Source organism: Somniosus microcephalus, chromosome 3, assembly GCF_052327205.1.
Source record: "Somniosus microcephalus isolate GS21.2 chromosome 3, FLI_Smic_1.0, whole genome shotgun sequence".
Lineage (NCBI taxonomy): Eukaryota > Metazoa > Chordata > Chondrichthyes > Squaliformes > Somniosidae > Somniosus > Somniosus microcephalus.
Window position 1 is genome coordinate 354,533,233 of NC_140989.1, and position 13,627 is coordinate 354,546,859.

The window sequence follows — 13,627 nt, forward strand, 5'->3', positions numbered from 1 at the left end:
TTGATTGGCTATGATAAATTGACCCTTAGTGTTAGGGGGATTAAATACGTGGGGTTACGGGGATAGGGTGGGATATGTGTTGGTGCAGGGGTTACGGGGATCGGGTGGGATATGTCTCGGTGCAGGCTTGATGGGCCGAAATGGCCTCTATCTGCACTGTGGGGTTTCTGTGATTGATTCTGTGAAGCTGCAGGTACTGATTCCAAAGATCAAAGCAATTACAGGAAACTTTTTTATCCGGGACCGGCGTGGTGCCCGTTTATCAAAAAGTCCGTATTACAGAGAGGTATAGTTAAAAGGTACCGAGAGCTCCGTACTCAGCAACAAATCCAAGCTTCCCTGTTGCTTAGCAACAGGTGCAAGAAGCCTGGCCACAGACCAAGCGTCCCTGTTGCTTAGCAACAAGTGCAGGAACCCCCGATTACACAGCCAAGAATCAAGAAACGGCCACTAATATGAAGAAAAACTTAACTGAACCTACTCCTGAATTTTGGCGGTTAACCGAGATTTCCGGTTGTTTGGGTGCCGGTAAATCGAGAGTTTCCTGTAACAGGAAAAACACGTTTTGCTTAAAAATATAGCTTTCCACCCCCACCTCACTTGTTTCCCCCGTCATAAATTCAGAAGTTTTGTTTTTCCATTTCTTTGAGAGCAGACAGCTAGCCATAATAAGCTAAATAAAAGATGGGCTTTGCGGTGTGCTGTCGGGTTCTATCGTTCAGATTATGCCTTTGATCAGTTGCTAAAGTTTCTTGCCTTGAATCTAAATAACACCTCTGTACCTTTGACAGAAAAGATGTCTCTGTAAAAGCCTTTCAGTTTTAGAAACTCGATGTTTACACTGCTCTCCTGCTTCTGCATTTGGACTGGTTAGTTGGGCATACTGGGACCTCATTTTATACAGAGCCTCAGAAAAAAGGTGCTGGAACACCTCTCCATCTGTGTTACTAAGACTGGCTCCATTATCCCAATAGTGGAATCGTAGATCTGCAATACCATTTGACAAGGGAACCAGGCTTGCTTCCACTGTGAAATACAGCTGTCACAGCTTACTGGTGTGACACTGCAGTCATTGCATTCTTAAAGGATGACTCGTACACTGATAGCATTCTGAATAATACAAAATATGAAGTGATTAAAATATTTGCAAAATCTTGTGTTTATCATACTGACTAACAGAGGCTTGATGCCTTTATGTAATACATTTGTTTTTTTGATGCCTACTGCTTTGTTTTTCCATCAGCTGTATGCTGGAGCTGTCCTTGAAGTATGTGGATGAAAATTGGGAAGGTTCCCCCAAGTCCAGGGTAAGTGAATAAATCCACATATTGTATATATTTCTGAACAATTAATTATCTTTTTAGTATGTGTATTCAACAAAACATCACTGGATTTTGCTAACTAAAGATCAACAGTATGTATAAATTTTAACTTTGTTGGACAGAAATCCTTCATTGGTCTGGTAGCTTACACGCTATGTAGGAATTTTTGAAACTGTTGCTATGTCACCTTGGTTCAGCAGTAGCAGTCTCGCCTCCGAGTTGGAAGATTGTGGGTTGAAGTCCCACTCCAGCACCTGAGCACAGAAATCTAGGCAGACAATTCTCCCAGTGTCCAAGGCAACATTCGTCCCTCCACCAACACCGCCAAAACTGATTATTCCTCTCGTTGCGGTTTGTAGGACTTGCTGTGTGTAAATTGGCTAATGCGCTTGTCTACAAAGAACACACTGACTGCACTTCAAAAGTAATTCATTGGTTGTGATGCACTTTGTGGTGTAATGAAGATATGAAAGGCTCTGCATACAAATTCAAGTTCCTGCCTTCCTTTCTTCCTCATAGCATTTAATGGACAGCATTAAGAATCAGAGTGGCTAAACATAGGTTTTTAAAAAGGAAGGAATGCTCTGCATTGCAACAATTAGGAAACACAAACCTAAGCCCTAAAATCAAGCACTTTCCATTCCCAATTCTTTTGAGCAAAATGGCTGAAAATGTAGTTGAAAAGTGGGGCCTTAAAGTAGGTTTTTGAAGAGGGCAGTGATTTGTCATGGCAGAATGTTCTTTCCACCACTACGATTGTCCTCGTGTCATGTCTGGGTTTGTTGTAAACTAGTTGATAGAGGTTGATTGCCACGATTAGTCAACAACTCCATTATCATCGTGTTACACAACTATCGGGATGGTAGAAGATGGACTAGATGGATCTCGATCTTGTTTCCTCTAGTAATTTCTATGTTCCTATATGCTAGATGGAGAAAGTGCACTAGTTGTGGTACAGATGGATTTTGAGAGCCTTTGACAAAGTACCACACAGGACACTATTGGAGATGGTTAATGAGCATGGAATTGTGGGAAGGTTAGCGAAATTGAATTTAAAAACTGTTTAGAAGGGAGGAAATGTACAGTAGAAGTTAAGGGTGGTTTCTGAGTGGTTGGAAGTGAGTAACAGTGTCCCACAGGGTTCTGTTCACTCTGTACATCAGTGATTTTGATAAAGGGCTAGAGGGGGTTGTGTTCAGATTTACAGATTATACTAAATAGGAGCCATAGTAAATAATTCTGAGGCAAAGGAAATTGCAAGGAGATATTGATAGGATTGTGGAATTGGCAAAAAAAAGTGGCGGAAGGAATTTAGTGTCAGCAAATGTGATGTATGACATTTTTTTTTTCTTGGAGATAATTATGCTTTGGCGGAAGCCTGGGCGATATGAAAGAGCAAATGATTTTGGGGGTTCGGGACGGGAGCTAAAAAGCTCATCGAATACTGAGTTTTAATGCTAAGAGATGTAGAATATAAAAATCAAGATGTGATGATGAAATAATCACCATCCTAGGGTACTTAAGGAAGTGGCCCTAGAAATAGTAGATGCATTGCTGATCATCTTCCAACATGCGATAGAATCTGGAACAGTACCCATGGATTGGAGGGTAGCTAATGTTACCCCACTATTCAAAAAAGGTGGTAGAGAGAAAACGGGGAATTACAGACCGGTAAGCCTGACATCGGTAGTGGGGAAAATGCTAGAGTCCATTATAAAAGATGTAATAGCAGAGCACTTGGAAAACAGTGACAGGATCGGATAAAGTCAACATGGATTCACAAAAGGTAAATCGTGCTTGACTAATCCACTGGAATTTTTTGAGGATGTAACTTGTAGAATAGATAAGGGAGAACCAGTAGATGTGGTGTATTTGGACTTTCAGAAGGCTTTCGATAAGGTCCCGCATAAGAGATTAGCGTGTAAAGTTAAGGCACATGGGATTGGGGGCAAGGTATTGACTTGGATAAAGAACTGGTTGGCAGACAGGAAGCAAAGAGTTGGCATAAACGTCTCTTTTTCCGAGTGGCAGGCAGTGACTAGTGGGGTACCACGGGGATCAGTCCTAGGACCCCAGCTATTCACAATATATATAAATGATCTAGACGTGGGAACTAGATGTAATATCTCCAAGTTTGCAGACAATACAAAGCTGGGTGGGCATGTGTGCTGTGAGGAGGATGCCGAGAAACTCCTGTATGATTTGGACAGCTTGGGTGATTGGGCAGAAGCATGGCAGATGCAGTATAATGTGGATAAATGCGAGGTTATCCACTTTGGTGGCAAAAACAGGAAGGCAGATTATTATCTGAACGGCAATAGATTGGGAGAAGGGGAAGTGCAATGAGACCTGGGTGTCCTTATGCACCAGTCGCTGAAGGTAAGCATGCAGGTGCAGCAGGCGGTTAAGAAGGCAAATGGTATGTTGGCCTTTGTAGCGAGAGGATTCGAGTACAAGAACAAGGATGTCTTGCTGCAGTTGTACAGGGCCTTGGTGAGACCACACCTTGAGTATTGTGTGCAGTTTTGGTCACCTTATCTGAGGAAGGATGTTCTTGCCATGGAGGGAGTGCAGCGAAGATTCACCAGACTGATACCTGGGATGGCAGGAATGACGTATGAGGAAAGATTGGGTTGATTGGGCTTATACTTGCTGGAGTTTAGAAGAATGAGAGGGGATCTCATTGAAACTTATAAAATTCTAACGGGACTAGACAGACTGGATGCAGGAAGGATGTTCCCGATGGCCGGGGAGTCCAGAACCAGGGGTCACAGCCTAAGGATAAGGGGTAAGCCATTTAGGACAGAGATGAGGAGGAATTTCTTCACCCAGAGAGTGGTGAACCTGTGGAATTCTCTACCACAGAAGGCAGTGGAGGCCAATTCATTAAATATATTCAAGAAGGAGTTGGATATATTTCTTAAGGCTAAAGGGATATGGGGAGAAGGCAGGGACGGGGTATTGAATTTGGATGATCAGCCATGATCTCATTAAATGGCAGAGCAGGCTCGAGGGGCTGAATGGCCTACTTCTGCTCCTATCTTCTATGTTTCTATGCAAGTTATGTCTCAACATTCACTGGAACTCAGTAAGACACTTCTCAAGGTGCGCACAGACCTGTCTCAAGTGCCTACCCTTGTGTGTTGTTAGTTGGTATGCTTGCAGTAGGATGAGGGTGAGTGTGAAGGGTGGCTAGTGAGATGGGAAAGTGATAATGTAGATAGAGAGGGATGGGTGGAGGTGCAAGGTAAGTTGGTGTGAGTAAGGATGTGCAGGAGAAGGGTATGGAAGGCAGAGTGATGGGGATGTGTTGAGTGGCACAGCAGGGTGAGTTTGAGTGTGGCTTTGCAGTAACGTGATCCACTGAGATCATTGAAAGGTTGGCGTCACTGCAGCCAGGGACCCCTGACTACATCCCTGCTTTTGCCCTCCTGTGCAATGCGCAACCAGGCTGCGTTGGTGTCCTGGGGAGGTCTCTTCCGCCCTTGGAAGGGAAGAAAACCTCCCTGCGTGCTGTGACTCCCTCCATAAACATATGGAGGGAGTCATTGGAGAGCCTGGGTGCAAGCTTCCACCTTTGTGCAGTGCTTGTCAGTGTTTGCAGCACCTCAATGCTGTTAAACACTGACAGAACAACTGTCAAACTCTATGTGGACGTGGTCCCTTTAAGGAAACCAGCTGATGGTGCGTCATCAAATGATGCCATCAGACCTGCTTCCTGTTAATTGGCCGGGAAGCCCACAGGGTAGGCTTAACAAGACCAATCAAGGGAAAATCCCTTTGACAGAGCGGCTGCAGCTGGGATCGGGACCGGAATCCGGAAACCTGTTGTCCCGCAGAAAGCAGGGACAGGGTACTGAATTTGGATGATCAGCCATGATCTCATTGAATGGCGGAGCAGGCTCGAGGGGCCGAATGACCTACTCCTGTTCCTATTTTCTATGTTTCTATGTAATATAAAAACCTTAGTAAGACCACAGTTGGAGTAAGAATGTTTTCATTCGAACAGAAGAGATTAATAGGTGATTTTGATGGGTGTTTAATATACTCAAGGGATGCAAATGGAATGCAAGCAATGTAGGACAGAGTAGGAAAAAAACTTTTGGTAACCTTTTCTGTGTTTGAGGTGTAGTGCAGATATTCCTGGGCTAAACTCTGATCTTCTTTGGACCAAATGCCTGACTTGTTTATACTGCGAGAAAGTGAGATCATCTTAAGGTCAAAGGAAACCACAGCTTCTGAAGTGGTATTTTTAGGCTGTATTGAACTGTGTAACTCTGCCATCAGTGATTCTTTCAGCATACATCTTAATTGTGATTTGCTTTCAGTATCTGATGACTACCACTAGTTATTGTTTCCTGTAGCGTACGCACAGAATCAGAACATTGGTGTCAGGATGTTAGCATAATGGAGATTACATTGTTAGCTTTTGTAACTGACCTTGAAACCTTTTGTTTTCTCACTACAGGAAACTCGTTAAACAGCACCTAAATATTTGGAATTCTCTATTAATCAGCAAAATTCATACTCCGAAAACAACACCTCAATAACTGGAAATGTGTCCGAGTCTCCCGCGGTGGGCGAGTTAGTCAGTGGGGGTAGTTCTCCAAACTGCCACTACTCGGCTTCTTGGCGCTGTCAGAAGTCCGAACACCTCAATAACAGGAGTCTGACTCTCCCGCGCTGCCGGTAGTCTCTTCCGATCCGCCAATTACTGTATACTGCACATTTCTTGATTTTTTTTAAATTTTTGTTTGTTAAAGATAGCCTCAGTAGATAACCCTCTCCGTCATCCGGAATTTTTAATCAACCGGCACCATCCCGGTCCCGTCAGTGCCGGATACCAAAGAGCTTCCTGTACATAGTATTAATCAATTTTTGTCTTTGTTGCCTTCAAACAATTTTATCTGCAGTAAAATGAAACTTGAGTTTGTGAATTGTGACCGTGCAGCAACATCAGCATTCCAGGTAGCCATCCAAATAATGTGGAGAAACACTGATCAGTTTTACCATATACAGATCAAATTTGGGTTGGTTTGATTGTGAGAACTTCAAATAACTAATCTTGTCTTTTTAAGAAAGAAAATTGTAAATTAAACTCAAAGTTCCTTTGTTGTAAATTTTGTTTTTGGATTGATTCAATCCCTTTTTTGTAGCAAAGTATTGTTATAAGCTTTTGTCTTAAGATGCAGTGCAAGTATTCCTCATATCATACTTTGTCCATCCTAACACTTCCAGCCCAATGGAGCTGAGCATTGATTATCATCGCCTCAATGCTGATGGTGTCAGCACATTCCAGTACTTTGTTATTAGTGATCTTGTCCTGTCACCAAATACAAAGTAAGGTGCAAAGGTGTCTTTGGTGAGACCTTTCCTGCTGTTGAGTGTGCCTTCTATACTGTGTCCATGTTTCACATTCATACAGGAGATTGATGAGGACAACCGCCTTATAAACCTTCAATTTAGTGGCAACCTTGATGACTCGCTGATTCCAAACATGCTTGGGCAGTCTTTTCAAAGGGCAAGTCTGCTTTCTGTATGCGAGCCATCACTTCCTTATCGATCTTTCTATCATCAGATAGTACACTTACAAGATAAGTAAACTGACCACATTCAATTGGGTTTTGTCAATAGTGATCAGTGGCCTAACGTGCATTCCAGGAGCTGGTTGATACATTACTTCAATCTTCTTCAGACTAATAGTAAGCCCGTAGCTACTAGCGGAAGCTGCAAATCTATCAATCATTAGCTGAGGGTCCTCTTTGGAATGTGCCTCAAAGGTGCAGTCATAAGCTTACAAAAGTTCTTGTATAACTTGTTTGGCAACTTTATTCAATGCTCACAGTCTCAATAGATTGAATAATTTCCACATTGTGCGGATTTGTATCCCAACTCCTACCTGAAGGTCCCTCCTGCATCATCCAGCTTAACCACAAGAGTGTGAATAGAGCAGAGCCCAGTACACATCCTTGCTTCACACCATTCGAAACCGAGAGCTGTTCGCACCGAGTACCAGCAATACGCACTCTGCCACGCATTCCCATTGTTTCGGAACCGACAAGAACTTCTCTGAGCAACCCAATTTCCTCATAATTCTCCAGTAGCTGGGCCGACTTACTGTCGAAAGCTTTGGTTAAGTTAACAAATGCCATATATAGCTATTGATTTTGCTGCCTGCACTTCTGAGTTTGCTGAGCACCGCAGATCATATCCGTGGTCGCTCAGCTAGCCCATATGCTACATTGTGATTCCGAAAGTGTCATGTCCACTATATTCGGGAGCGAGCAATAAAGAAGATTCCAACTCTGAATCTTGTCAGTTATAGCTGGAAGCAAGATGCCCCGATAGTTACCGCAGTCAGACTTCTCTCATTTGTACTTAATATATTGCATCCTTTCGGTCCTGTGGGACCTTTTCCTCTCTCCAAATTAGGCAGATCAGCTCGTGCATGCACTCAGTAAGAGCTCTACATACAATCTTTGAAATCTCTCCAGGAGTGGCATTGGGTCCTTTTTGCCAGTCTCATAGACCTTGTGACGGTCGTTTCCCCCCCTCCCCCCCCCCCCCACCCAGATGATTGGTGGAGCATCTAAGATGCAACATTGGCATCTTCCAGGATGTGGTTCAATACTTTCTCAGCAATAGATAGATGCCAGTGTTGAGCAACTCCTGCTCCTATTTCTTATGTTCTTATTAACTACTCAATGTTCTGATGAAAGGCCATCAACCTGAAATGTTAACTCTGTTTCTCTCTCCACAGATGCTGCCTGACCTGCTGAGTATTTCCAGCATTTTCTGTTTTTATTTCAGATTTCCAGCATCCACAGTATTTTGCTTTTGCTCAAAATGCTTCTACCTATTGTTGGCATACTAGCTCTTGATCCGTTATCAGTGATCCACCATCTCTGCTCTTTACTGATACCATCGTGATGCGGACCTTTTAATTCTGCGCAGAACTGCCTCGTGATGCCTATTAGCAACTGCTCTGCCTTGACGTCCCACTATTGACCTTACATTTGCCATAGTTTGATCTGAACTTCATGGCAAAGCTTTCTGTAACCTTGTTGGTCATCGAACCAGGGTCAACAAGTAGATTTTCATGTGCGCTCCTCTTCTTATCAAACATGAGTCAGATGGGTTCATCATTCTCATTAAACCAATCATCTTGTACCAAGATTGTAACATTTTAATAAAATAGTTTGACTCGTATCAAAGCATTATAATGAGAGCACGTAGTGTCCAGGACGTAGTGGATGTAACTTTTTTTCCCACTTTAGATTTCTGAAATTCCTTTCTTTGATAATCGGGTGTTGAATTTTATCTTGGTCATTGCCAAATCTGTTCTATGAAGTAGGAGGAGGCAGAACAGGCAAATAGTTCTATGTTCATGGTGTACTATTTTGGTGTACCTTTACCATTATTTATTTTGAGTTGCTTTCATGTCTGAAATATATGTACAGTGAAAAACAATTCAAATTAATCTATATTATGAAGAAAATCCACTCCTTGAACATGCTATTAGAAATGAGAGAATGATTCCATTAATTTGAGAGGAAAACTCCATTTCCATTGATCATACCTTAAAGAAATTGCAACATTTAGTGCAATAATGTACGCTTGGAAAGATTTGCTGCGGTAGAAGTGTGGAACTTATTATGTCCGTGTATGATTGAGACGCGGACAGCAGGAGTTGAACAAAACAAGTCTTTACTGAATGGAGACAAGTGGGAAACTGAAACTACAGAAGATCGCTAGCGCCTTTTATACAGGGGTGGTCACTGCCGGTACTGCAGTCTGAGACCAGTTATTCCCTTAAAGGTACATACACAACAATTCCTCCCCTTTTAGATAAACAGTACATAACATTCATTTAACAACTAAATGATAACTAATTACAATCACAATTACGGTTGTTAGATACATTGGTTGAGGTTAAGCAATTATAAGCTCAGTCTTTGAGGAGACTTCCTGATTCTGTCTGGATAACGCCTCTTTGGCGTATCCGGTTCTTCTGGCAAGATTGAGTCTGAATCAATGTCGTTATTTGGTTCATCTGCTTCCAAGATCACCGATTCTGCGGTAGCTGCAATTGGTACGTCGGTTTCATCGCCAGGTGTATCAGATCGTGGTGTGGGGTTGACGTTTTCCAGTGACTCTAGAATCTGGTCAGCATGGCGTCTTACAATGCTCTCTCCAATGTCCACGGTATACATGAGAGGTCCTTGCTGTGTACAAATCGTTCCTGGCTGCCATTTCTCTGTGCGGTAGTCCCGGGCCAAAACTGGTTGACCTATCTTAAAACTCCTGGTCGGCCTTTCATTCATATTCTGAAACTGCCTGTTCTCCACATCTCTTCGGACGTTTGGCTTAACCAATCCAAGCGGCATCGTAGTCTTCGATTGAAGAACATCATGGCTGGAGTTTGGTTGGTGACCGCATGTGTCGCATTCCGGTAGGCAAACAAGAAGTTGTCCACCTTGTGTTGTAGGGGTATCTCTTCATTACACATTGCCTTGATAGCCTTCTTGAATGTTTGAACAAACCTCTCGGCCAATCCATTAGTGGCTGGATGATATGGGGCAGATGTGTAATGCTTAACACCATTGTTCTTTAAGAACCTCCGGAACTCTTCAGACACAAACTGTGGTCCATTGTCAGAGCAAATCTGTTCAGGCAGCCCATTTCTGGCGAATATGGTTCGTAAGACTGTGATGGTTTTTTCTGTGGTGGTTGAGGACATTTTTATTACCTCTGGCCACTTTGAATGGGCATCCACCGCAATTAAAAACACCGAGTCCATAAAGGGACCAGCAAAATCAATGTGCACCCTTTGCCATGGAGATGAGGGCCACTCCCATGGATGTAGAGGAGCTTGTGGTGGGGCGTTTTGGACCTTCTGGTATCCTGTACAGCTCTTGGTCATCTCTTCGATTTCTCTATCGATTCCCGGCCACCACACAAATGCTCTGGCTAAGTTCTTCATTTTTACCCCACCCAGATGACCCTCATGAAGCTCATTGAGCACTCTATCCGTCAACTTAGGTGGAATTACTACTCTGGACCCACACATCAAGGTTCCTCTGCACACTGACAGCTGTTCTCTTCTCGGCGAGAATGCTGGCAGCAGCGGTTCGCCATGTGCTGGCCATCCCTTCACCGTTAAATCATAGACCCGGGATAGTGTCGGGTCATTCTGTGTTTCCTTTTCTATGCTTGCATTCGTCACGGGGAGACATTCGACTATGGTCGAGTGGAATATATCCATCGGATCCACTGCAGGTGCTTCTTCCACCGTCGGCAACGGTAGGCGCGACAATCCATCAGCATTCCCATGCTGCTTAGTTCCTTTGTACTCGATGTCATATTGGTGTGCCCCTAGGAAAAGGGACCACCTCTGCAGCTGTTGTGCTGTCATTATCGGTACGCCCTTCTGAGGGTTGAAAATGGAGACGAGGTCGATGATCAGTTAGTAGAGTAAATTTTTGACCGTGCAAGTAGTGATTGAACTTCTTCACCCCCCCCCCCCCCCCCCCCCACACTAGGCTGAGGGCCTCTCTGTCAATCTGGGCGTAGTTACGCTCGGCCGAAGTTAACGAACGTGAAGCAAAAGCTATCGGCCTCTCTAACCCATCAAGGAATTTGTGACAGTACCGCCCCAATGCCGTAGGGAGACGCATCACATGCCAGTCTTATCGGCAGTGATGGGTTATAGTGAGCCAATACTTCCCCTGAAGTGATTAAGTCCTTACTCTTCTGAAAGGCCCGCTTACAGTCATTGCTCCATTTCCATGCCATTCCCGTTCGTAATAGGGCGTTCAGTGGGTGCAGAATTGTGGACAAATTCAGTAAAAACTTTGGTAGTAATTCACCAATCCGAGGAATGACCTCGGTTGCGACACATTTTCAGGCGCTGGGGCCTTAACAACCGCTTCAATTTTGTCCGGGGACTTATGTAACCCCTTTTCATCAATCACGTGGCCACAATACGATATCTGTTTCTTAAAAAAAACTCGCACTTGGGGCTGTTGGCTCGTAGCCCATGTTCCCGTAGTCTAGTGAGCACCTTGTTAAGGTGTTCACTGTCATCTTCACCTGTCACTAGGATGTCGTCCAAGTAACACTGAGTCACCGGAATCCCTTGCAGGACTTGTTCCATCGCTCTTTGCCATATCGCCGGAGCTGATGCTACTCCGAATACCAGTCAATTATACTGGTAAAGACCTTTGAGTGTTTATCGTGAGATACTTCCTAGAGGATTCTTCAACCTCCATCTGCAAATATGCTTGTGCTAAGTCAATTTTAGTAAAACGCTTCCCTCCAGATAGCGAGGCGAAGATATCTTCTATCCTTGGAAGAGGATATTGTACTGTGTGAAGGACAGGGTTCACCATCACCTTGAAGTCCCCACAAATGCGAACCTTCCTTGGCTCCTCAGACTTATTGTTTAACGTTTTCTTCATGACAGGAACAATGGGTGTCGCCCACTCGCTCCAGTCTACCTTCGATAACACGCCTGCCGTCTCCAAATTCTCTAGCTCTGCCTCGACGGCTGGGCGAATTGCATATGGTACCGGTCTTGCTTTGAAAAACTTGGGAATTGCATTCTCCTCTTTTTATCGAGGCAGTTACGCCTTTAAGTGTGCCCAGTTCTTGTTGAAAAACCTCTGGCGTCAGCTAAGATTGTTGACAATCGTCCAGGAGTGACGTCGTCATCCTTTTTACCAGCCACCGTCAGTGCCTGAATGGAGTGCCAGTCTAAACTTATCTTTCTGATCCATTCACGTCCCAATAACGGTGGTCCACCATCTTGCAGAATGTAGAGATACAATTTCCGTATTTTCTTGCCGTTGTATTCGACAGGTACCCTTATTTTCCCTCTGGGGTATACTTTTTGCCCCGTATACGTCCTCAAGACAATGGATGTCTCTCTCAAGGGTATGTGTGAGAATAGTCGCTCATAGTCTCGTCGATTCATGACGGTTAGGGCTGATCCTGTATCCAATTCCATTTTGACTTGAGACCCTGCTATCGTGAGGGTGACCCAAATGGTTCGGTGATCCTCTTTTGCGATTACGTTGTGAATTTTGAGACAGCTTAGTCTCTTGTTCCCGGATTCACTATCGCTCATCTGGTCTTCGGAACTACTGTCCGTCAGCTTTTGTACTTTCCTGTACGGTTCCTTAGTAGCCTTTTTGTTGTCGTTGGTCTTCTTCCCAGACCTGCAAACTCATGCAATGTGTCCCATCTTTCCGCATTGCCTGCATATTTTGTCCTTGGACCAGCAGTCCTTCTGGTCATGGTTAGTTCTGCCGCAGCGATAACATTTTGCAAATTCCCGTGTCATTTCGTGGGTGCCGTATTCCTGTGGCTTTTGTTGTATTTCCGCAGCTCCCCTGGCTGCTGCTTCGTACGATACTGCCACACTGAAAGCCTTATCTAGCGTCAGCTCTTTCTCTGAGAGTAACCTCTTCTGGGTTCCTTCACTCAGGAGTCCACAGACAAATTTGTCCCGTAGTGTATCGGCCAGTCCTGCTCCGAACTGGCAGTGCTTTGCTAGCTTGCGTAATTCCGTAAGGTACTCAGCATTGCTCTCATATTTACGCTGAGTTCTCCTGTGGAATTTAAATCTTTCTGCTATCAGCAGCGGTGCAGGGTTTAGGTGTTCCTGTAGGATAGCAACAATGTCGTTAAAACTCTTCGCCTTCGGTTTGGCTGGAGCAATCAGGTCCCGCAATAGGCCGTACGTTCTTGCGCCCATTAAATTTAGCAGTACCGATGCCTTTTTCTCCTCGGCTATTTCGTTTGCCTCGCAATATACCTTGACTCTTTCCACATACGTGGTCCAGTCCTCTATTGCATTATCAAAGGCAGTGATACAGCTAGTCTTCGGCATCTTGAAAATCTAAAATGGCGCCTCCCGCGTTTTGCCTCCTTCCCCGCTGGATTAAGATGGCGCCTCCCACGCTTGCCGCCTTCCCCGCTGTTGCTAGCGCTGCTTTCCGCGGTTTCCGTTGCAACCTGCAGCCCCTCGCGGCTTCCTGCGCGTTTTTTATATATAGGGGTGGTCACTGCCGGTACTGTAGTCTGAGACCAGTTATTCCCTTAAGGGTACATACACAACAGAACTCTCTCCCACAAAAAGCAGTAGGTGCTAGCTCAATTAATAATTTCAAATCTGAGAGTGGTAGATTTTTGTTGGGTAAGAGTATTAAAGAATATGGAGCCAAGGCGGGCAAATGGAGTTAAGATAGAGATCAGCCATGATCTCATTGAATGGTGCAACAAGCTCGAGGGGCTGAATGGCC

The 13,627-nt window shown here is 44.3% G+C and overlaps 2 protein-coding genes across 3 annotated transcripts in view; one reads left to right on the plus strand and one right to left on the minus strand.

The window, feature by feature from the left end:
* Positions 1 to 13,627, minus strand: part of LOC147122354 (heparan sulfate 2-O-sulfotransferase 1) — a 299,256-nt gene that overhangs the window by 256,026 nt on the left and 29,603 nt on the right. The gene's annotated exons all lie outside the window — the stretch shown is intronic.
* The window catches only part of selenof (selenoprotein F), an 80,727-nt gene that overhangs the window by 48,036 nt on the left and 19,064 nt on the right, over positions 1 to 13,627 (plus strand). The window contains exon 3 of the mRNA XM_085983431.1: positions 1,244 to 1,307. Coding sequence (XP_085839557.1) covers positions 1,244 to 1,307 — 64 coding nt within the window. The remainder of the gene's footprint in view (positions 1 to 1,243; positions 1,308 to 13,627) is intronic.